This window comes from Rhinoraja longicauda, chromosome 6 (assembly GCF_053455715.1).
Source record: "Rhinoraja longicauda isolate Sanriku21f chromosome 6, sRhiLon1.1, whole genome shotgun sequence".
In the NCBI taxonomy this organism is placed as follows: domain Eukaryota; kingdom Metazoa; phylum Chordata; class Chondrichthyes; order Rajiformes; family Arhynchobatidae; genus Rhinoraja; species Rhinoraja longicauda.
In genome coordinates this window covers 36,517,782-36,543,826 of record NC_135958.1, presented here as the reverse complement: position 1 = coordinate 36,543,826, position 26,045 = coordinate 36,517,782, and the positions used below count along the sequence as shown (strand labels likewise).

Genomic DNA, 26,045 nt, shown 5'->3' with positions numbered 1-26,045 from the left:
TTCATCCTGTGCCTACACTGTTGGAACCCAAGGCATGTATACACCCGCTCAGCAATAAACGGTCCTCTACAATGTGGGTTCAAGATAAATCAAACGTCTCAGGAAAAAAAAAATGCTACTTGGGATTTATTATTGCAACGACTGAATCAGCCAGTGTCTGCCACGATTATACTGTAAAACCAGGAGCAATTGCCAGCATATACACAGTTAAAATATTGCAAATCAGCTGCTAACGATAATATGCTGCTCCTCCACAGGGTATGCTGTTGCAGACCACAGCTGCTTGCTACACAGAACCTGTGATTGACATGCTCTTCATTCTTTAATGCACTATTCGTGCTGTAAAAATCATTGAAGCCCAGTTAATTGAGATGAAACTGAGTTTTTCATACTAAGACACAAGTATTGTTGAATAATGTCTTTGGCCTAATTTTTTTTAGTGCATGCATTGTTTATCCCTCAGGATAACATTATTTGTACAACAGTAAATCGCCAATGCTTCTTTAAAGTTTATGATGTATTTTAATGCTGCACCCCCCCCCTTATTTTGCTGCAATATATATATATATATATATATATATATATATATATATATATATATGAGTGAAATAAAACTTGTGTTTGATTTCTTTTGTATTTTCTAAGAACACTTCAGACTAACATGCTGCTCAACCAGTTTCTCAATGTCACTGTTGCTATATGCTGCAGAACCTTTACAGTTGCTGTCCAATGAATGGCAAATTGCATCGGGACATGAGCCTGACTGATTTATTGTGGACACGTTTATTAGAGGTCAACATTCAAAGTCTGTAAATTTGCCAATGACCAGAAAATCCAGGCCATTATTTCTTTTTGTTTTGTCTTTCATTTCTCCATTACACCTTTGTATGTAGATTCCATTTTGAAATGTGCAAAAATGTACTTTCACTCTGGGACTTTACACTAGCTTAAAGAGTGAAATTATTCATTAGCAAATTGAGGAATAATGAACAGCAAAATCTGGTGTTTTGAGAAAATTGTGAACAGTTTCAATTTGCAAGCAAAGCTGATGGTGATAGGTTGTAGTATGGATTTTGTCTGTGAAAATTGTATGGATATGCCTTAGTACATCTTAATTATTGAAAATTTGAAGAAATTGATGCTTTTAAACATTATGAAAATAAAAATTAAAGCAATCAGGTTATAAAAAAAGAACTTGAATTAACACATAATGCAACTACAAATAAAAAAAAATCGAACAGAAGCAAATTCTCAACCAAAGCAACTATCCATTGTTGTATTTACATTAATAATTCCTTGCAGTTATCACCCAATCTGGAAGAAGCTAATGACAATCAGAAATGTGAGAATTGAGAAAACCCAGGGCATTCAACGTATAATCCTCCCTTCTAATCATGAAATATGAAGAAAAAATCTACTTGGATCTGCACACTTAATTTAACATCCAAGGTAAAAAGGGGTTTAAAAAAGGATTTAACGCATTATTGCAGTATTACAAACAACCAGTTGGTGGCTCTCTTTGACTATGTGTTTACACCTGCATAATACTATGGCGTACAAGCTGTATAATTTCAAAATAAGGATCGTTAGAAATTTACAATGCTTACCAGACATTAAAACTGACTCATAATGCAATGACTGTCTAGGAGACAGATCAGACCAGACAGCTGGACAAGACAATGAGGAGCACAGAGCATTAATCGTTATCAGAAAACATGAAAACCTTTGTTTCATCAAATACCCAATTATTTCCTTCTCTGCTACAGCAAAAAGGAGACTAAATTCACCCACAATGATTATAAATGATAACAGAGAACCACAAACCATATGTATATTCTGATTTTCTAAGTGCCAATTTGTTGTTCATACCTCATTCATCGCAAGATTATATTTGGTTTTCATGGTTTTCACTTCGGCATCCACCTCTTCTAGCTGCAACTTAGTCTCTTCTGCCTGAAAGATGAATATTGAGTGCAAATTTAAAGATTACCTGTGCAGCAAGAAAACAGGGGCTCACATGTTGTACTCCTTGCATGGTTGAGTTATTTTCTTAATTAAAGCCATTAATCAGATGATATGAAATTTTGGTACTGATACTATACATTGAGAGCTGACAAATGTCCAAATGAAATCTATGATCCATACTGGCTCAGTCAAATACACACAAAAGCAAACATTCAGGATTCGCAGAATCAAATCGGTGGCAATATTAGGTGATCTTAGCACCAACGACCATGCATTTTTTCTTGGCTAATTACACAAATGAAAACATGATTATTCTGCTTAAATTATCATCAATAAATTGTAGTATGCCCAAAATTGTTGTGAGAACAGATAAGGGCGGAGTCTATAATGGAGTCATAAAGTTGTAGAGCACACAAATGAGCCTTTCAACCCACTACATCTTTGCTGACATTTTTGCCCATCTAGCCTAATCCCATTTGCCCATTCAAATGCCCCTTTCAGCCTTGCACATTTAAATGCCTGTCTAAATCTCTCTTACAGGGATTGTGACTGACTCCACCACCTCCTCTTCTGGAGATTTCCAGATATCAACACCTCTGTATAAAGCAAGACTTTTCCCGTGGATTTCCACTAAAATTCCATCCCCATCAGGTTCAAATTCCACACATTCTTGTTAGAGCAAGGGAAGGAACCCAGCCTGGATGAAGAGAGCAATTGAGGCTAGGAAATAGGAATGAGTCAAATAGGATGAGTACATGGAAAGGAAAGGTTTAGAGGGATATGATCAAAACACGAGCAAAGGGGTGGCACAGTAGCGCAGCGGTAGAGTTGTTGCCTTACACCACCAGAGACCCGGGTTCGATCCTGACTATGGGTACTATCTGTACGGAGTTTGTATGTTCTCTAAATTAAACAAAAATAGCTTATATGGGGGATTTTGGTCAGCCTGGATGATTTGGGTTCAAGGGCTTGTTTCTGTGCTGTATAATTCTATGACTATGGACTATGGTGGCGTAGCGGTAGAGCTACTGCCTTACAGCGCCAGTGACCCAGGTTCGATCCTGACCACGGGTGCTGTCTGTATGGTGTTTGTACGTTCTCCCTGTGACCTGTGTTGGTTTTCTCCAAGATCTTCGGTTTACTCCCACACTCCAAAGCCGCACAGGTTTGGCTTGGTAAAATTGTATAAATGTAAAAAACATTGTCTCTACTGTGTGTAGAGTAGAGTTAATGTGCAGGGATTGCTGGTCGGTGCTGACTCGATGGGCCGAAGGGCCTGATTCTGCGCTGTATCTCTAAACTAAACTAAAACTAAACTCTGACCTTAAATCTATGCCCTCTTATTTTTGATACACTTATCATGGAAAAAAATATTCTGACTAAGCTATCTATGCCTCTTATAATTTTATTTATCTCTATCACGTCACAACCTCATCCTCCTTCATTCCAGGTAAAACAAACCCAGCCTATCTAAATTCCCCACATAACTGAAGTCCTTTAATCCGGGCAACATCGTGGTGAATCTCATCTGCATTCTCTGTGGTGCAACCTTATCCTTCCTGTAATGTGGCAACCCGAACTGCACACAATACTCCAAGATACTTCTAACTAGAGTCCGTAAAATTGCAATATAACATCACAACTTTTATATTCTATGCCTCGCCCTAGAAGGCATGTGCCACCTTCATCACCCGATCCACGTGTTGCCTCTTTCAGGCAACAATTGACTTGAACCCCGATGTCTCTCTGTTCATCAACATTCTTTCGGGCCCTATCTTTACTGTATTTGTCCTTCCACAATTTGACTTTCCAAAATGCTTTCCCATGCACCTGTTCTCATTCCATTTCAGCTAACTAAATCTATGCCAAGCTCTCTGTCTGATCAATATCTTGGTGTGGCCTCAGCCAATCTTATCTGCTATCCCCAACACCACTAGCTTTTGTGAAGATGAATGATCAAGGGCAAGGGATGGGTAGAGGTGCTGTAATGGAGTCTTCAGCCCCTTCAGCCCAACTTACCCATGCTGTTTCAAGATGCCCCATCTACCCTAGTCCCACCTATCACTCTAAATCTTTCCTTTTAATGTACCTTTCCAAATGTTGTTTAAATGTTGCTATAGTACCTGCCTCAACTACCTCCTCAATGACGGTTCAAAAAATTGCCAATCGGGTTACTCTTAAATATTTCCGCTCTCACCTTAAACCTGGTTCTTGATTCCACTATACTGGGTAACAGACTGTGCATTAACCCTTTCTATTCACCTCATAATCTTACACACCTCCTTAACATCACTCCTCATCCTCCTACACGTCACAGAATAAAGTCCTAGCCTACTCAATCTCTCCCTACAGCTCAGGCCCTCAAGTCTTGGCAACATCCTCGTAAATATTCTCTGCACTCTTTGCAGGTTAACAACATTCTTCCTATAGCAGGTCCTGTCCTGGTTTGACTTCACAAAATGTAACCCTAGCACTTATTTGCAATAAACTCCATTCACCATTCCCCAGCCAACTTGCCCACCTAATCAAGATTCTGCTGTAATGTTTGATAACCATCTTCGCTATCTGCGATACCAGCCACTTTAGTGTCATCTGCAAACTTACTAATCACGTTCTCTACATCCAAATCATTGATCTGCACTTTGGCGAAGATGCGCTCAAGGTATGAAGTTACATTTTATTTTGGAAAAGGAACATTCATTTTCAAATGTGTAGCCGTGAAAAATAACAGCATTTTGCAACTGAATTTCTAGGCAAATGTTTTGCAACTGCCTCATTCAAATTCTTTGGTCTAATGAGGTTAATTTGAAAGATTATGATTTTTCTTAACTGTCATGATTGAAGATAAAATGCAAATTTAGTCTCTTTATCATAACAAAGAACAGGAAATGTTGAGTAATACATTTTCTGAAATAGCACAACTGTTTTACCCAGCAACACCATATTACAATGATATTCATGATTAGCTACATACAAATAGTCTAATAAAGGTGGTTCAGATGCTATCATAAAGTCTGAACAATATACTCATTTTGAAAAGCGTTTCGGTAACAGGTTCAGGCATTTTCTAAATTTATATTATTAATTAATGTGAAAGAAATTTAAGGCAGAGAAGGCCATTCAGACCATTGTATGAGGGCTGTCTTAAGTACTGCAATCTAGCCCAATCTCACTTTTCAGCCCTTGGCCTGTAACTGTTTAGGTCAAAGGACTTGAAATACAGATCAATTGATCTTTTAAATGTAATAGTTTCTGCCTCTGCTACCTCTCCAGACCCTCACCAACGCACATCTCCCCTCAAACCTTCTGCTAATTAAATTTTGACCACTGGTTTTCAACCTCTTTGCAAAGGGAAATGATCACAGAAACACAGTAAACAGGAGCATACGTTAGGATGGCTCTTAAAAAGCCTGCAATTCTATTCAAAGGACACATTTTCTCAGAGCCCTAGCCAATATTGCCTAAAAGCTGTATCAGCCGTCTTCGGAGGCTGCGGGAGCGGCTGCGACTCGCCTTGGGCTTGGCCCGCTGTGGACCGTCCGGTGCGGCCTGCAACCACAACAACCTGACTGCGGGCGAGGACAGCAGGAGAAGGGAAAGACATTGTGGCCTTCCATCACAGTGAGGAGAGGACTGGAGGAGACTCACTGTGATGGATGTTTCTTTGATGGATGTTTCTTTTTTGTGTGTTTTTGGGGTTGGGTAATTTGAATGCCTATTTAATGCTTTTATTGTTGGACTGTGTTTTTGGGGGTTTTGGGGTTGTGTAATTTGAATGCCTATTTAATGCTTTTATTGTTGGACTGTGTTTTGGGTTTTTTTTGGGGTTGTGTAATTTTAATGCTTATTTAATGCTTTTATTGTTGGACTGTGGGTGACTGAATTTCGTCCAATATTGGATGACAAATAAAGCTATCTTGAATCTTGAATCTTGAATCTTGAATATATTAACTTACATAGTCTGTGTGGCATAAATACAGCGTTGACCCTGTTATCCTAGTCACTGGACTTCAACATTTTAATATTTCAAGGGCTTTAAATTATAGCCAATCCACCAGATAACTTATATTGTTCTTATAACAGATTCCAGTAACATACAATGTAAATTCCCCTAGTTTTGCTGTAAAACATTGCAATGAATAAGGTACAATGTGATATGAATGCATCACTTGTATTAATAATTTTAAATAGTAAACATATTATATTTTCATTTTGTAACATACCGATGTTTACCATGTTGGTTTCCAAATTAAAATTTGCTGAATGGAAAAGGGAACGAGGTATACAGTGCATGAGTCTCTAAAAAGTTTGGAATCAGAGTGAAATGAAAAAGTAAAAGTAAACAGAATATTAGGATGCATAGGCAAGTTCTACCCAATACAAAACAAAGAGTGTGATCATGTCCCTTTGCAAGTCCTTGGTTGGAGCCACTAAGACTACGTCCATTCTGTGCCCACGCACCCCCCTCTCCCTCCATTTAACAGTGTTAAGGGGAGGGAATTATCATACATTGTTTTGGAGAAGCAAAAGGAGGAAGAAAATACAAATTCAGATTGCTCAGATGGTTGGCTGGAGAAGGGCATATATACATGTAGAAGACAATGTCCTTTTGGTACAATAGTGAGCTAAGCAATACACACAAATAATACAAGGATCTAAGTAATGCACGCATCCTGAAAATCTTCCCGTTTGCTGTAATGCTAGGATGGTAATGTTGCTCCAGATGGTAAGAAGTGCCCTAGAGTATAGTGCAAAATCCCCTAGTATGCTCAAAAAGAAATAAAAGAACGCATGTCAGTGACATCACCCTCTGTGCTCCGGATACTAAAATAATGTCGGGGCAAAAGGGTGATTGACACATGGAAGAATGCCGTCAATATTCCCATTAGTGCCATGCAGCAGAAATCACAGCAGCATAATCACAGTTGTGATTTCCTCTGGGTAAAAGTTCTATTCAAATTGCACAGCATTTAAAAAAAAACTAATTTTTCTTCCTTCAACATTTCTCAAATCATCCCTTATCCATTACATTAAATCCCTAAAAGCCCATAAAACCAACATACATAGACAGCCAACTATCTCTCATACTCATATCCTAATTTCTAATGCTTTTCTAAGTAGTCTGTCAGAATATCTGTAGACAAGGATTAATGTAGATATAGCCATAATTTAGCCATAGCCATACTGCAGTATGTTTCATTAAGTCACTGACATTAATATTTTTTTGTCCGTAGAAAATATCAGACTAAGTACTTTTTTGGTAGAATACCGTGTTCAGTTGTAAAATTCTATTCTAGTAGTTTCCTACAGGACAAGATACAAAGTGCTGGAGTAACTCAGCGGGTCAGGCAGCATCTCTGGAGAACGTGGATAGGCAATGTTTTGGGGTAGGACCCTTCTTCAGATCCGAATCATCGCATATCTATGTTCTCCAGAGATGCCTGACCAGCTGAGTTACTCCAGCACATTGTGCCATTTTTTAAAAACCAGCATATGCAGTTCCTGGTGTCGAGCATATGCAGTTCCAATTTGCCGAGAGAACACTAGGAATAGGGAAATCATAACTACAAACATTTGCCTGATGTATTTCAAATTATGAATAATTTTGATCATGGAAGTGGATTTCTTCATTTGCCTCAGCCAATTTAATAGCCAGAAAGATTTAAATTTTTGAGAATAGAAATCACATGGCCTTTTGCTGGTTTAAGAACATGTATATACTGAGATGTACAAGGTACCACAGATGTACATATTAAATAGACCAGGGGGGAATCATTCCCTCTCTACATGTGTAATGACACTGGGATTTAGAAGGATGAGAGGGGATCTTATAGAAACATATTAAATCATTAAGGGATTGGACACGCTAGATGCAGGAAACATGTTCCCGATGTTGGGGGAGTCTAGAACCAGGGGCCACAGTTTAAGAATAAGGGGTAGGCCATTTAGAACTGAGATGAGGAAAAACTTTTTTGCACAGAGTTGTGAATTTGTGGAATTCTCTGCCTCAGAAGGCAGTGGAGGCCGATTCACTGGATGCATTCAAAAGAAAGTTAGATAGAGCTCTTAGGGCTAGCGGAATCAAGGGGTATGGGGAGAAGGCAGGAACGGGGTACTGATTGTGGATGATCAGCCATGATCACATTGAATGGCGGTGCTGGCATCGAAGGGCCGAATGGCCTACTCCTGCACTTATTGTCTATGTATCAAAATATCTATGTAACTGGAAAGAATATTTTCTATCGATAAATTTAAAAATACTCATAAAAAAGCAGACTGTTTTTAAAAATCAAGGGTTAAGAAAATTTAGTTAATGGGAGGAATAGAAAAAAATGGATCGTCAGTTAGTAGAGGCATTGACACTGGTCAGAAAGCTTTCTTTGTTACAATTTCTTTAGCTCAGCAAAACCTACTTTCAATATCATTTGCAGGGGAATCTCATTGAATTCATTTTGTTTACTGCAGATGTCTATTACATATGTCTATTGGTTTAAAAAAAAACTTACCCCCATCGTCTAAATCCCAACAAATAGAAGGCTAGGTAAGATCTGCATAATTCAGCCAAGGTCCAGGATAGGCTATGTTTCTACTATGACAAGACTTAATAAGAAAAACAGTTATTTTCTTAAAATATCAGAGAGCAGGTGAAAGGAACAGAGGCAACATCCATCCAGCCCACTTTCTTCCTCCTTTGTGAATGCTGATATTGAAGCATGCTTCAAAAGATTTTACTGAGGAAGGAGGTCTTCCATGTAATAGACAAAAGGTACTAAGGACAGCTAACAAGGATAAATAGGTGGCCAGGGAAGTCAGAGTCAATTTCAACATGACTACTTAATGCTTTTAAAAATGTTATTATCTTACTAGATTAAGCAATGTAATAGGAGCCAGTTATACTTTTTATGCATTTACTGAACTAAGCCTGCCCCTTAATTTAAAAGGTAATGTGATGCCCTATATGGCCTTACTCATCCTTCACCTATGATTATCCTTTCATTTGCATGATTAAGTGTATTTAACACACCAGGGTCCATGGAGAGTGTATTTACTCGTTACATGCACCTGTTCTCATGCCTATGTTGGCAGCATTACCACACCAGCTTCCTGCAAAAGACTATTTTGATATTGTTCCTTTACAGACCAATGTGCAGCAATTGAGGTTACGGGAAATGTGCACCTTCCAAAAATTGTAACCTCCTGTGCTGTGAGAAATTTGCCATTCTGCTCCTGGGGAGGGGTGCTACAGGTCATAATACAAGAAACTTGGTTGTAAACGCAAGTTATTTTCCAAAGATGCAATCTCGCATCTTCATTCCTTCTTATGCAAGATAATTGTTCCTAGTACTCTGGGCAGTGCAAAAATGTCAGAGCAAGTGTCTGAAGAAGGGTCCCGACCCGTAACGTCCCATATTGGATGGATTCAACAATGGCTGAATGGGAGATACCAGAGGGTAATGGTTGACAATTGTATGTCAGGTTGGAGGCCAGTGTCTAGTGGAGTGCCCCAAGGATCTGTGTTGGGTCCACTGTTGTTTGTCATTTACATTAATGATCTGGATGATGGTGTGGCAAATTGGATTAGTAAATATGCAGATGATACTAAGATAGGTGGAGTAGTTGATAGTGAGGTAGATTTTCAAAGTCTACAGAGAGACTTGGGCCTTTTGGAAGGGTGGGCTGAAAGATGGCAGATGGAGTTTAATGCTGATAAGTGTGAGGTGCTGCATTTTGGTAGGACAAATCAAAATAGGACGTACAGGGTAAATGGTAGGGAATTGAGGAATGCAGTGGAACAGAGGGATCTGGGAATAACTGTGCATTGTTCCCTGAAGGTGGAATCTCATGTGGATAGGGTGGTGAAGAAGGCGTTTGGTATGCTTGCCTTTATAAATCAGAGCATCGAGTATAGAAGTTGGGATGTAATGTTGAAATTGTACAGGGCATTGGTGAGGCCGAATCTGGAGTATGGGGTGCAGTTCTGGTCGCCAAATTATAGGAAGGATGTCGACAAAATGGAGAGGGTACAGAGGAGATTTACTAGAATGTTGCCTGGGTTTCAGCACTTAGGCTACAGAGAGAGGTTGAACAGGTTGGGTCTTTATTCTTTGGAGCGTAGAAGGTTGAGGGGGGACTTGATAGAGGTTTTTAAAATTTTGAGAGGGACGGACAGAGTTGACGTGGGTAGGCTTTTCCCTTTGAGAGTGGGGAAGATTCCAACAAGGGGACATAGCTTCAGAATTGAGGGACAAAGGTTTAGGGGTAACATGAGGGGGAACTTCTTTACTCAGAGGGTTGTGGCTGTATGGAATGGGCTTCCGGTGGAAGTGGTGGAGGTTGGCTCGATTTTATTATTTAAGAGTAAATTGGATAGGTATATGGATAAGAGGGGATTAGAGGGTTATGGTCTGAGTGCAGGTAGATGAGACTAGGTCAGGGAGAATGGTCGGCGTGGACTGGTAGGGCCGGACAGGCCTGTTTCCATGCTGTAGTTGTTATATGTTATATATTCATATTCTCCAGTTGCTGCCTGACGTGCTGAATTATTCCAGTACTTTGTGTCTTTTTTTTGTAAAGCAGCATCTGCAGTTCCTTTTGTCTGCCATTTTTACTCTTTCCCTTTACTAAATTCTGAGAAACATTATTTTAAGACAATTTGAGATTAAACTAGAGGTACAGAATAATCAAAATAATCAAAAGCAGCAAGGTGCAAGAAGGAGTTGACTGGCGGGATCAGACTATATCTCTCCTGGTTGGTTCTGGTCTCCCTGGTTCTATTTTTAAAAAGGTATCTTTGAATGACATGTGCAGGTGATCTAGGTTGGAATTTCAGTTCAACATCATAGAGTTAGAGAGAGTCGTACAGCATGGAAACTGGCCCTTCGCCCAACTTGCTCATGCTGACCAATATGCCTCATCCACAATAGTCCCACCTGCCTGCCTTTGCCCCATATCCCTCTAAACCTAAACCTTCTATCCATGTACCTGTCCAAATGTTTCTTACCTGCTACCACTACCTCCTCTGGCTTGATACCTTTCTTGATAATTTGGGGGATTTGGGGGAAATGGCATTTGTTGATTAACATTATTTTTTTCAAATATATATAGAACGTGGAATTTTCTGGATTTTCTCTACTTTCCTTCTTAAACAAGGAAACGGCACTGACTGTGTAGGAAGGAACTGCAGATGCTGGTTTACACCGAAGATAGACACAAAACGCTGAAGTAACTCAGCGGGACAGACAGCATTTCTGGAGAGAAGGAATGGGTAACGTTTCGGGTTGAGACCCTTCTTCAGGGTCTGAAGAAGGGTCTTGACCTGAAACATCACCCAATCCTTCTCTTCAGGGATGGTGCCTGTCCCGCTAAACAACGCAGGCTGCTCTCTAGTCCTCCGGATCTTCACCTATGGCTCAGGCAGATACAAAGAACTTCATCAAGGCCCATGCAATCTCCTCTCTTGCCCTTCTCAATAAACCTGGGATAAATCCCATCAGGGCCTGAAATTTATCCACTTTAATGCTCTTCAAGGTCCCCAACACTACCTTGATCTCAAACTATCCTAGCATATTATTATTCCCCACTCTGATCTTCTCCTTGGTGAATAGAGATGCAAAGCACTTGTTTAGTACCTCCTTTGACTCCAAACATAAATTTCCTCCTTTATACTTGAGTGGTCCTACCTTCTCCTTGGTTATCTTCTTGTTTTTAATGCACATAAAAAGCCTTGGATTTTCTTTAATCCTACTCACCAATGACATATCTGGGCCACATTTTGCCCACCTGAGATCTTTCTTGCTTGTTTTATATTCCTAAAAAGTCTCACCTGCTTTTAGCTTTCTAAACGTTACACACGCTTCCTTTTTCTTTTTGACCAAATTTACAACCACTTTGGTCATCCAAGGTTCCCTTACCTTGCTTTATTATTATCCCTCCTCCTTACTGGAACATGCTGATCCTGAACTCTGGTCAGCTGGCTTTTAAATTATTATCACATATCAGATGTAGACTTTCCACCAATAACAACTGTCCCCAATTTACTCTCCCTAACTCCTGCCTAATAATGCTGTAATTCCCAAGATCCAGATCCAGGCTCATTTCCCAGTACCAGTATGGTGCCTCCTCAAGTTACACTATCCACATATTGTTTCAGGAATCTCTTTTGGATACATCTTACAAAATCTGCCCCGTCTAAGCCTTTTGCATTTAGCAAGTCCTCGTTAATGTTGGGGAATTTAAAGTTGGCCACTTGGCCAACCTAGATGCTTTTGCATCTTTCTGTATTCTACCTACATATCTCTTCCTCCAGCTTCCCATAGTTACTGGGAGGCCAGCAGTACAACCCAATTTGAGTGATTACATCTTTCTTATTCTTAAACTCTACCCATATTGTCTTAGTGGACGAACCCTCCAGTACATTCTATCTGAGTGCCGCTGTGACATTCTCCCTAATGTTTAGAGCAACTCCGATACCCTCTCAATCCTGTCTGAATCTTTGAAACTCTGGAACATTGAGCTGCCAGCCCTGTCCCTCATGCAACAGTGACATTAAAGTGGGTGGTGTTGTAGTTCGTGAAGATGGTTGTCAAAAATTGCTGCAGGATATTGATCAGTTAGGCAGGTGGGTTGAGGAATGGTTGATGGAATTAATACAGAGAAATGTGAATTGTTGCATTTTGGGAAGTCTAAAAAGAACAGGATCTATACAGTGAATGGCAGAGCTCTGGGGAGGGTTGTAGAGCATAGAGATCTAGGAGTGCAGGTACATAGTTCCTTCAAAGCGGTGTCACTGGTAGACCGGGTGGTCAAAAAGGCTTAAGAGTATTGAATATAGAAGTTGGGAGGCCATGTTACAGTTGTATGAGACACTGGTGAGGTCACATTTAGAGTTTTGTGTTCAGTTTTGCTCACCGTGTTATAAGAAAGATGTTGTCAAGCTCGAAAGAGTGCAGAGAAGATTTACGAGGATGCTGCCAGGACTCGAGAGCCTGAGTTATAGGGAGAGCTTGAGCAGACTAGGACTTTATTTCTTGGAGCACAGGAGGATGAGGGGTGATCTTATAGAGGTGTACAAGATCAAGAGAGGAATAGATAGGGTAAATGCATAGTGCCTTTTGCCCAGAATAAGGGGATTGAACCAGAGGACATAGGTCTAAGGTGAGGGGGGAAAGATTTAACAGATACCTGAAGGGTAACTTTTTTTTAGGCAAAGGGTGTCAAGTATATGGAATGAACTGCCGGAGGAGGTAGTCGAGGCAGGTACTCATAACGTTTAAAAAGACATTTGGACAAGTACGTGGGTAGGATGGGTTTAGAGGGATATGGGAGAAGCACGGGCAGGTGGGACTAGTGTACATGGAGCATGTTGGTCGGCATAGGCAAGTTGGGCCAAAGTGCCTGTTTCCTTGCTGTATGACACTATGATATTACTTCTACACAATGGCCTTGGCGTCATAGTTCCAAGCACTGATCCATGCTCTAAATTCATCTCCTTTACCCATAATACTCCTTGCATTGAAATAAACACATTTCAGCCCATCAGGACACAAAGTGCTGGAGTTACTCAGCAGGTCAGGCAGCACCTCTGGAGAAGGGTGACGTTTCGTGTCGAGACCCTGCTTCAGTCTGATCCACAACTTGTCATTAGTCCTTCCATTTGCTGAGTTTCTAGTCTGGTTCTTATTGCCCTGCCTCTGTAGTTAAAACCCAAGTAGCACAAACAGATCTCCCTGCAAGGATAGAGGTCCCCCTCCAATTCGGGTGCAACTCATCTTTCTTATACACGTCATCTCTTCTCCAAGAGATCCCAACAGTCCAAAAATAAGTTTGGGGTCAATGATCTTTAAAGCGGAACTTTTTAATTTATAAGACTGCCTCTTTTCTGGGTTCCGTGTTTACTTTAAAAAAAAATCAGTTCTCTGCAATGCTTTAGGCATGTTCCTATGTCAAAAGTAATTCACAAAATCTCCACCATGACAATAGACTCTTGGCAAGAAATTGATTAAGCACAGAGACTGAAGAAGGGTCCCTGCCTGGCCCACTGAGTTACTCCAGCACTTTGTGTCCTTCTTTGGAAACCAGCATCTGCAGTTCCTTGTTTCTACACCAGGCAAGGAAACATCTCTGCTTGTCTTTTTGTATAAAATGCACATGAAAAGCATTCTGCGAATAGTTTGAAGTGTTTGCCCCGATTTCTAACAGGCGATATACCATCAGGGAAATGAACCGTGCACTTCCTGTCACAATTCACACCAACACTGGTGGCATTTGCTGACATATAATGGCATCATCAACAATGTTTTGGACCTACCAACAAAAAAATAGATTGAGGGATTATGACCAGCAACCTTACTGACAGCAAAATTTGAAATACCTCACAGAACAAGCATGGAATCATGCGACTTAAAGTAGAGCGGGTCACACAGCATGGAAACAAAACTGGCCCTTTGGCACCACTTGCCGATGCTGACCAAGATGCCCCTACACCAGTCCCGCTTGCCTATGTTTGAATCATATCCCTCTAATCCTTTCCAATCATTGTACCTGTACAAATGTTTCCCTTGGGAGATTAATTTACAAGTGCTGTCATTTTGCAAGTAGGCGGCCCTAAATTTGATTGCAACAATCTACTGTAGGTACTGAGACAAAACCTCTACGATAATCCTCAACATTTGTGCTCTGCAAGGATACGTTCTCAGCTCCCTTCTTCACTCTTTGTACACCCACGTTTGTGCAGCCAAGTACAAATCCAATTCAATTTACAAATTTGCAGACGACACTAGAATTGTGGGCTGGATATCAAATAATGATGAGATGGAGTACAGGATGGAGATTGAGAACCTCGTGTCCTGGTGTCGATTCAGCAACCTTTCTCTCAATGTCAGCAAGACGAAGGAGATAGTGATCGACTTCAGGAAGTGAAGCGGTACACATACCCCAGTTTGCATTGACCACGCCAAAGTAGATATGGATGAAAGCTTCAAATTCCTAGGAGTCAATATCACCAACAACTTGTCCTGGACCACCCATATTGAAGCAGTAGCCACGAAAACACACCAACACCTCTACTTCCTTAGAAGGCTTAAGAAGTTGGGCATGTCCCTAACAACTAATACCAACATCTACAGATGTGCCATGGAAAGCATTTTATTAGGATGCATCACAGCTGTTTGGGAACAGCTCCATCCAAGACCGCAAGAAATTGCAGAGAAGTGTGGATGCAGCCCAGACCATCACGCAAACCAATCTCCCTTCCATTAATTCTATTTACGCCTAGGCAATGTCACCAGCATAATCAAGGACGTCGCACCCCGGCCACTCCCTCTTCTCCCATTGGGCAAAAGGTATAGAAGTGTGAAAATGCACACCTCCAGATTCAGGGACATTTTCTTCCTAGCTGTAATCAGACGACTGAACCATCCTACCAACAACTAAAGAGCAGTCCTGAGCAATTCTCTGCAATAGGGCAGCATGGTGGCGCAGCGGTAGTTGCTGCTTTGATCCTGACTACTGCTGCTGTCTGAATGGAGTTTGTACGTTCTCCCCGTGACTGCATGGGTTTTCTCCGAGATCTTCGGTTTCCTCCCACACTTCAAAGACGTACATGTTTGTAGGTTAATTGGAATGGTAAAAATGTAAATTGTCCCTTGTGTGTGTAGGATAGTATCAATGTGTGGGGATCGCTGGTCGGTGTGGACTCGGTGGGCCAAAGGTCCTAGTTCCGCATGTATCTCTAAACTAAACTAAACTAAACTACTATCTATCTTATTGAAGACCCTCGGACTATCTTTGATCGGACTTTACTGGCTTTATCTTACACTAAATGTCATTCATGATATTTCCTTTATCATGTATCTGTACATTCTGGATGGCTCGATTGTAATCATGTTTTTCCGCTGACTGGTTAGCACACAACAAAAGCTTTTCACTGTACCTCAGTACATGTGACAATAAACTAATGACAATGACTATGAGATCTGAGACATTGATTAGTACTGCAGCAATTGCCTGTATGTAACATAGAACTCATTCATGACTTGGAGCCTGTCCAGGTCTCTCCATGGGAGGAAAGGAGCAGAAGGGAAATACTAATACCCAACATTGCAACTATTAACCCCAAATTCTCCTGCTTTTCCTTTGCTTGCTGCATTTCCCTCCTTCAGTTTCCCTTGTCTCCCTACACCACCCCTTGAGTTTCCCGTGCCATCCAGTCCCGACCCAACCCCCATCAGTTGCCCTTGTCTCCATAGCAGGCCTTATAGCAGGCTAGATGCGAATGAGAGTACAGCATAGAGTTCAGTCACTATCAGCTGTCTACGTACAAGCAAATCACCTACTAACGCTTTTTAATGTGAAAACAATCATGACAGTGATATCTTAAAGATAGGGCATTCCAACTGATAACACTCTTTTTGGCGATTAACCAAAATGTATCTCCTATTAAGTGCATCAAAAAGCAGGAGAAATCCAATTTCTGGACCACTTCGCTATAAACAAGAATTATTTAAAAGACATTAAAGGGACAGATGAAGACAAAGGTTAAACAGTGAAAAAACGTTCCAGTATCATTAATCACATCTTAAATTCAATGGCACTATGGAAAGACAAAAAAGGTCTTTCACAGCGTCAGGCTGCCAAAAGCATGGCACTGCCAGTGGAATTGGTGTATTCATGCAGGAACATGGCAGCCTATCTGCACACAAGCTTCTGCAACCAGTGTAATAATATCCAAAATGAATTTCCACATGAATCTTGATCTGGCCCACACTCAATGTTGTCCCGTGCTAAGTTGCAGTTGCATTTATCCTTTGCTGCCACGTAGCTCCAAATGCACTTGTGGCACTGCTCTGTGAGATGAAGTCTTCTTTTGGGTAAAGAGGGTCAAAACTAAGGCCCTGCCCATGACTGCCCTAATGGCCTTGTGACCATTCATGCTGCCAGAAGGCATTTTCACCATTATCAAACGTCTGATGATCAGAGACCAGATTGATTCCTGGGATGGCAGGACTTTCATATGAAGAAAGACTGGAGACGAGGCATATACTCGCTGGAATTTAGAAGACTGAGGGGGGATCTTATAGAAACATATAAAATTCTTAAAGGGTTGGAGAGGCTAGATGCGGGAAGATTGTTCCCGATATTGGGGAAGTCCAGAACCAGGGGTCACAGCTTAAGGATAAGGGGGAAGTCTTTTAGGACCGAGATGAGAAAACATTTCTTCACACAGAGAGTGGTGAGTCTGTGGAATTCTCAGAAGGTAGTTGAGGCCAGTTCATTGGCTATATTTAAGAGGGAGTTAGATGCGGCTCTTGTGGCTAAAGGGATCAGGGGGTATGGAGAGAAGGCAGGTACAGGTTACTGAGCTGAATGATCAGCCATGATCATATTGAATGGCGGTGCAGGCTCGAAGGGCCGAATGGCCTACTCCTGCACCTATTTTCTATGTTTCCATGTTTCTATGAGACATTTAGAAACAGATGAGAAAAATTAACAAATGAAAAAAAAGCAAAGGTCATTGGAAGTAATAAATTCACTGAACATGTAAAATAATATGAAAATTTTAACATTAATTAAAATATAGTAAAAGCAAACCATCTACCTTCACATGTCTTTTTTAATGAAGATTAGCGACCCCAATAAAATGAATGGGCCATGGTAGAACCATCAGCATAAACAGCTGATTATGTTATAGAATGTTTCTTGAATTAGTGGCAAGCCTGGAGCGGAGCGAGATCAGATGTGCCTGCGTCTGATCACTGGTATATTCCATCGTTTTGAACTGCAGTGCACAGGCATGAAAGTCCAGAGTGCACTGATGGATGCTCCACAGCTCACACTGGGAAACCTCTCCAATTCCTTTGCATTAATAGAGGGATAAGTATGGTCCAAGATACCAGAGACAATCTCTCGGTTCTTCAAAGCAATGCCAAGGAATCTTTTACTTCTATCTGAAAAGGGGATACATACTGGGGAAAGCTATTTTGAAGAGATTATTTTTGAGGGACTGCAAGATCGAAGTGCTGCTGTCGAGGTCAAAGCAAGCTATGGTGACGAGATTGAGCAGTGCCCAGATAAGATTTTTATTCATCATATTCTTACAAGGGACTGGAGATAAAGGATATGGAAGTTAGGTTGTGATATGGTCCAACTGTGGTCGTTGAACTCCAGAATACTATGTGGGCAAATAGGTTTGGTGCAGATGGGTAAAAATATTGGCATGAATGTGGAGGGCTGCAACGCCTGCTTCTGCACGGCACAACTCCATGACTATGTTCAATCCTGCTTCAGGACTCAAAAGTTCACAATTTCTGGTAATCTGCCATTCCAGTCTGTACCATTGCATTTTCAGCATTCACTTCCCCACAGCCACCTCGCCTTTCCTACTGATATTTCAGATTTAATTCTTTTTTTTCTCAAGATAAACCTTTACCATCATTTCTCATTGGTACCACCACCTTCTTCATTCTATCTTTATTCCTTCTCTGAAGATAGGCACAAAATGCTGGAGTAACTCAGCAGGACAGGCAGCATCTCTGGAGAGAAGGAATAGGTGACGTTTCGGGTTGAGACCCTTTTTCAGACCGACATGAGTTCATTCCTTCTCCGATACATTTTCACCCTTTTTACTCTCCACCCCTCTTATTTGCAATTTAAAACAATGTTATATTTTTCAGTTTTCCTGCTCTGTTGAAAAGTCTTTAGCTTCCAATATTAACTGTTTTCTCACCACAGATGTTGCCATCAGTGCTGACTGTTTCTGCCATTTTACTGTTTTTTTCCATATTTCCAGTTGTCTACTTTTGGATTTTAACATAAGCAGGTACTGTTGTTTTTGTTACTGCCAGATCTCTAATGCAAACAATGTCCTTATCAAAATTAATAAAGCACTACATCTCTCACCGATTGGTTGGCGTCCTGCACTTGCGAACGCAGTTTGTGTATGGTATTTTCTCTTTCCCTGAGCTCTGTCTGTGCTTCTGACAATTTCTCCTCAAGCTCTTCTCTTGTAGACGCCAATTCTTTGGATCTTTGTGCTGCCTCAGCAGCTGAAGCTGATTTAGCATTTTGGGAACTCAGCTTAAGATCCTGAATAATAACAGTGAGCTTGGCAATCTGTAGGAAAAAAACAAAGGTAATAGGATAATGAATGGTAAAAGAAAGTTACATTACTCCTATTTCAAATAAAATGTACTCTGTTATGTTTCATTTAGTCTATTAGCTCTATTAGACACCAGCTATTTCAAGTAAAACAGCTTCATTCTATCAGCTGAAGGTAACAATAATGTATAAAGCTAATGAGCCAGTGTACAAAACCTATATGATGTCTATATATATTTCTAAAAATCTCATCTTGTATATATATATATATATATATATGTATGTTCCCGAAATACAGCCAAAATGGTACACGATAGCGCAACAATTCTAGGGGCACCTTACTCACCATTCACCTTCGGTGTGCAGATTCAAGTTTTGTTCAAATTGTTGCGCTATCATGTACCGTTTTGGATGTATTTCAGACACATACCCCATAAAATAAACATTGCCATTTTCATCTGATACTTCCGTGTTCAATGTTGTCATTAAAAGTGCGCTTTGTTGAACGATGACTCCTGAGGTAAATGCTCAAATTTTCTTCAAATTAAAGTTTGACCACACAATAATATTAAAATTGTGTCTTTTTTCCATCAACCGCTCTCACAACGGGAACCCAACGGGTCCACGGGTCATCTAGTGCTATATAAAAATCAACCTTTGCAGGTCACTTCATCAAACTACATATGCAGTCCACAAAAGGAAATCTGCAATGAACAGAAATTTGGCCAAAGTGCAGATACCTCTGGATAACAATGAAGGTTTTTGGAATCATGTTGATGTTATAAAGTATGGAAAATAGATCATGAGGACAAAAACTACAGGATGTTTGGAATTGTCTTTTTAGCCAAAACATTGGTTTAGGGAGAGGAAAATGCTACAGCATTTATAAGCAGTAATGATTTATTCCCTGTTCGGGAACTCCATTATTTGTGATTTACAAACATAGTGCTCAAAAGAATTGCTGATTCCACAGCCACATGTGGATTGCAGGCAATACCATTCCCGATTACAGCAAAATTAAAATATCTACATGTCCAATATTCTCAAACACAAGCAAAAATTGCCAGATTCCAGCATCTGCAGTCTCTTCTGTCTACAAACAAAAATCTTCTTCCTGTCAAATAGCAATTCTAAAATTGCTTTCCTTGAGAATAACTGGTATCTAATGGAGATAACAAAAAAAGGATGTAAAATTTAAGTGCCTATCCACTCGAATATGTTGGATTTGAAGAAATTTACTAGGAAGCAGGAATGCATTAAAAGCATGCAAGCCAGTTGAAGTAACAGGAATTCTGCAATATATTCTGGTAAAAGGAGCAGCATTTCATAGTAAATCAGCAAATCAGAATTTGGAAAGATTGTCCAAAAAATATTTTTTGTTTAGGAATTTGAATAAAACATCTCCTGATACAGATAGTTCAGAAAAATCAAAACAATATGATGGACATAAAATTCATAAAAGCCTGCATAAATTCAACTTGTTCATTTAGTCATTTTAATTTTTAATCACAAAAATTAATTTTCCCACACATGGATAGTATATTTTGACAATGTTTTTCACACTACAATAACAGAAAATATTTTTATCAGTAACCTCTAACAAAGAAACAAGGCTCTTTGAAGGGAAGAGAGAATATTCTATGTGAGCAATTCATGACCAACTAAGTTTTATGATCCAAAATACTGCAACAAATGATAATGTAAATGATAATGTTAATTGTACTGCAGATGTGCAAGATCAGTGAGAGGATTTTTTTTTGTTCAGAAATACTTACCTCAGTTTTCTGTTCCAATCTACAAGTCTTCAGTGTCTCGTTCTCATCTTCAACCTGACCAAAATATACCTTAAGGTCTGTAAACTAGAAATAATAAGGCAAAAATGATCCCTCAGGGAAAATCTGCTTCATTTCCATTTCTAAAAAGAAACAACTTTTTCTTTTCCTCCCCAATGATCTATTCCCAAATTATTTAAAGGGTGTGTCCAATAATTAATTTTAAAAACTTGACAATCAGATTTAATTTCCGATGACAAACATAACTCACTGATAATGTTGTCCAAGCACATTACAAACCCAGCACATACCACAACCAACGTTCATCTCCAGACCTGCAGAGTTTATTCCTACAGGTAGCCCAACATATGTTTCTTTAATTTTTCCTACACGTTACAAAGTGGTGTCATAAACTTTACAGTGAAAGTCACAAGGTCCTACAGTAACTCAGCAGGTAATGCATCATCTCTGGAGGACATTTATCGGTGATGTTTTGGGTTGAGACCCTTCTTCAGACTGATTGTAGTTGGGGTGAGAAAGCTGGGAAGTGGGGGTGGGACAAAGCCCAAGCAGAGATGGAAACAGATTTGGGGGGGGGGGGGCTTGATTGCCAGATGGTTGTACAAAGTCCAGAGATTAAATTAGATAAGGAGAAATGGATAGACAATGAGCAAAATGTGAACTCAGAGGATTGAATAGAAACATAGAAACATAGAAAATAGGTGCAGGAGTAGGCCATTCAGCCCTTCGAGCCTGCACTGCCATTCAATATGATCATGGCTGATCATCCAGCTCAGTAACCTGTACCTGCCTTCTCTCCATACCCCCCTGATCCCTTTAGCCACAAGGGCCACATCTAACTCCCTCTTAAATATAGCCAATGAACTGGACTCAACTACCTTCTGTGGCAGAGAATTCCACAGACTCACCACTCTGTGTGAAGAAATGTTTTCTCATCTCGGTCCTAAAAGACTTCCCCTTTATCCTTAAGCTGTGACCCCTGGTTCTGGACTTCCCCAACATCGGGAACAATCTTCCCGCATCTAGCTTCTCCAACCCCTTAAGAATGTTATATGTTTCTATAAGAAATAGAGTTGAAAACGGATGGGGAAAGGAGGAAATGGGTGCGCATGCAGGTGGGGTACAGGGAGGGGGGGTGAGGAAGGGGGGATGAGGAAGAAGAATGGTATGAATATTGAATTCTCTAAAATTGGAATATTGGAGGGTTGTCCTCCCTAGCTTTAGGTTGGCTAGTGAAAACTGCTGCCTTCACTCAATAAACATTAATACATTACCTGAGAGTAATTTAACTTTAATATTAAGCTATTCTCAAAAGGAAACAGGCATTGGACATCATTGTACTGAATGATGGAAATGGTGCCTTTTATCCAACAAATCTGTGTGCAGTTCTGATTGCCCCATTACAGGAACGATGTGGAGGCTTTGGAGAGGGTGCAGAATGCTGCCTGGGTCAGAGGGTTTCAGCTACAGGCAGAGGTTGGAGAGACTTAGATTGTTTTCTCTGGAACGTCGGAGGTTGAGGGAAGACCTGATCAAAGTATTTAAAATTATGAGAGGCATAGATAGGGTAGGCAGTCAAAACCTTTTTCCCCAGAGTGGAAATGTCCAATGCCAGAGGGGGGAAGTTTAATGGAGATGTGTGGGGCAAGTTTTTTTTTTACACAGAGAGTGATGGGGGCCTGGAACACACTGCCAGTGGTGGTGGTGGAGGTAGATATGATAGTGGCGTTTAAGAGGCTTTTGGATAGCCACATGAAAGTGCAGGGAATAGAGGAATATGGATCATGTACAGGCAGCTGAGATCTGCTTAACTAAGCATAAATGTTTGGCACAAACATTGTGGGCCGAAGGGCCTTTCCTGTGCTGTACTGTTCTATGTTTATAATGAAATATTCAGAAATCGCGCTTCATACTACTCTTGCACCTTGCATTTAATGTTATACCCGCTTGCTGCCTTGTCTAAAGTTTACTGAATTTATTTCCCATTGATTAAAAATGCAATTCATACAGGTAACCTTATGTGTCCAAAACAATCTTGAATATTCTGGACCATTAAAAAGGTATAAAAAGTGACTAATTGCACAACTCAACTGAGCAAAAAAACACTTCCTTCAAACAACAGAAAAAATTAGATTTATAGAGTAACTACACCTAAATCATTGATCCTATTGAAGTGAAGACTGAATTGTCTGTGCGTATTCAATTGTTTCAAATCTCCTTAAAATGAAATGGCAATTAAAGATATAAAATGCTTCTATTGCATATTACTGAGCAAGTAACCTGAAACAAAATACTTTCAATACCAGAAGTAACATTTGTTTATTAACTATGCCACACAACTAACCACTGCAACTTGTGTAATAAATAGTTACATAATCTAATTTCTGTGAATTATATACTCTTGTGGAAATTAAGAACTTCATAACAAAAGCTGCCTTGTGCAACTGAAACTCATTTAGAATTTTCAGAGCAATCAATGTGGTAACTCAATTGCCTCCTCAGTTCATGGATAATTAGGGATGGACAATAAATGCTGGCCTTGCCAGGAAAATCCACATACCATGAACATACCAATAAAAATATAGACCTGCAATCTGAGGATTTAACATAAACTTCTTCATATTTATGGTATGCAGCATTATCTAAATATCAGCCAATTTCCATGTAAACTGTACTCTTCTGGTGGCCTCAATATTCAAAATGCATATCCAAGAAAGAAAAAAGAGATTCCCTCCATTTTTTAAACAATCTGCACAGATAATGAGGCGTTCACTATTCTCAATGGAAAATGAACCAAAATTATCTTGACAAATCATCAGATCTTCATAATAATGGGCTATAAAAACATAAAGTATGGCTGGCCCTCGCAACATATGTATGAGAGGGGATGGCTATACTTGAGGATATTTCTCAGAAAGCATACTTCCACTTTAAGGAGCACATATAAAAATTATGCAAAGAAACATAGGTAGTTAAGCAGAGTGTGTGATCCAAAATCATAACAGATTCACATATTCAGCACATTAAAACAAAAATGAATTTAAATTGAGAGATTTATTCTTAAAAATAACGTAGGAAGCACTGATTAAAGGAAAGGCCTATCATTCTAACTCATTTTAGTTTTATTTGGCATTGTAAATTTAGACAAATAACCAATAATCTTCCGCACAGATGGAAACCTGTGTTTTTTTTGCATCGCTCAGGAATTTGTCGTCAAAGGTTCAATAAACGCTAGTTAAAATGCATCATGTTGGATAAACCATCGGCTGCAGCTTTCTTGTTTTAATCACCTGAAATTCAATATTTTGTCATTCTGTGCGCTTCCCTCATCTCAGGTAATCAAAATAATTCAAATTCTGAAAACTAACTATAATGTGTAATTATTTTTGAATGTCTATTTATAGCAATTTTCACCATTTAAAATAACAAAAATATATTGCCATCCTCATAACCCTCTTTGTTACCCCACCTACTCCCATCCCCTACAAACAAAAGGTGTGCATGTTTTCCACTGAAACAGATGTCTGGTCTAAATTAATTTAGACATATAACAGCAATAAAAACAGCTAAAGCAGAGCTGAATATATTTTATGCACAATCAAACTATTTTGCAGATTAAGGCCTGAAGCCTAATAATATTGTAAATATGTACCTGTTTTTGGACCTCTTTGTGTAGCTTCTTGGTGGTCTCCAGCTCCTCTTTCAGCTGTTGCAGGGAGCTCTGCTTTTGTTCCAGTTTAGCTTCTCCTTCTCTTAGCTCTGCTTGAAGATGGTAAATCTTTCTTTCCTGTACATCCAACTATCAATCCGCACACAAAACACAGATATTACATTTGTGCTACATTCTTGTATTGCAGTCCTAGACGATATTTTAAAAAGTCTGAATGAAATCTTGGTAGAATCACAACACATAGCATAGGGAGCCTGTGCTTAAGTCTTCAGAAAGCCAATATGGTGGCACTGAACAGCTAAGCCAATACTATTGATGTCCCTTGCAGTCCAGATTCAAATCAGCCTAATCCATTTAGCTTCACGCAATACATTTCTGTGTAACAAATCATTTACTATAGAATTAAAACAATAAAAATATTCAAGGTACCTCAGCTGTTAACCCATCCCTCTTCTCTTGTAAAAGAAGAACCTCTTTACGGAGATGTAGGATCGTACCATCACGCCGCTCGAGCTGGAAGAGAGTTTACATTTCAAGAAAGAATCCACGAATGTCAACCAATGAGCAATTAGCAAGACAAGACAAGATATTGATTTGCTAAGAAAACCAGTGCTGCAGCCATACAGCTAAGCAAGGTCCCATTTCTCCAGCTCCGCATTGAAAGGTAACTCTTCATTACCATCTGCCCTTTATTGATCACTGTTAAGTATCACAAAACCTGACTGAATCCATAAAATTGAGCAGGGGGTTAAAGAAAGCAAGTCAATGCCCTTTTCACCTTCACTTAAGTGAGGAATAAAAGAACAAATCTCTCTGATAAAAGAAACTAAAATATCTGTTGGAAGATTTTCACTGAACCACATTCAGAATGTCTTTTCCCATAAAAATAGAGCAACACAAATCAAAATAACATTAAAACAAAAGTGAAATTTCTAAAATGACAAAATTCGCCATCATTAAGCATTTTTTTGGCCTTTCTTTATAATCGATTTACATGCTCAATGTGTGCAATACAAGCTTGATAAATACTGGACTAGTTAACGAATACAAAAAGTAATTAATAAACTAGATGAATATTGAATTGAGTTCAGAATCAGAGCTGTGCAGAAGACTGGTGCAGAATTAAAAATCAATTAAAGAGCATGTGGCGTACTACAATTACTCAGTGGCGTACTAGAATTATCTGAAAACTTGATAATCAGTTAATAATTTGGGGTCCTTTAAAATAAAACTGTTTCTTGCACAAATCGCTTTTATTCAATCCTGGATCAGAAATAATATAACTGACGAATATTAAAAAATCAACATTAACCGAGATTACTTAAAATCATCCATACAAGACACAAGGTGATTAGTGAACAAACTAATGTTTTAAAAAATCTGTTTAATAATGATGATATTTTTAAAGAAATTCAAGATTGAATTGATTAAAATTGACTCAAAATACTAATTAGAATACTTTGATGGTCATTAAGATCATATTTTGTTCTTGGTTCATATGTTCTCAAAAATCCATGCTTTAT

The 26,045-nt window shown here is 39.5% G+C and overlaps 1 protein-coding gene across 1 annotated transcript in view; it reads right to left on the bottom strand.

Annotated features, from left to right (window-relative positions):
• The window catches only part of pmfbp1 (polyamine modulated factor 1 binding protein 1), a 549,552-nt gene that overhangs the window by 291,523 nt on the left and 231,984 nt on the right, over positions 1-26,045 (bottom strand). The window contains exons 10-14 of the mRNA XM_078400784.1: positions 24,952-25,035; positions 24,505-24,651; positions 20,835-20,918; positions 18,862-19,074; positions 1,870-1,953 (exon numbers count right to left, since the gene is read on the bottom strand). Of these exons, the coding sequence (XP_078256910.1) occupies positions 1,870-1,953; positions 18,862-19,074; positions 20,835-20,918; positions 24,505-24,651; positions 24,952-25,035 (612 nt within the window). The remainder of the gene's footprint in view (positions 1-1,869; positions 1,954-18,861; positions 19,075-20,834; positions 20,919-24,504; positions 24,652-24,951; positions 25,036-26,045) is intronic.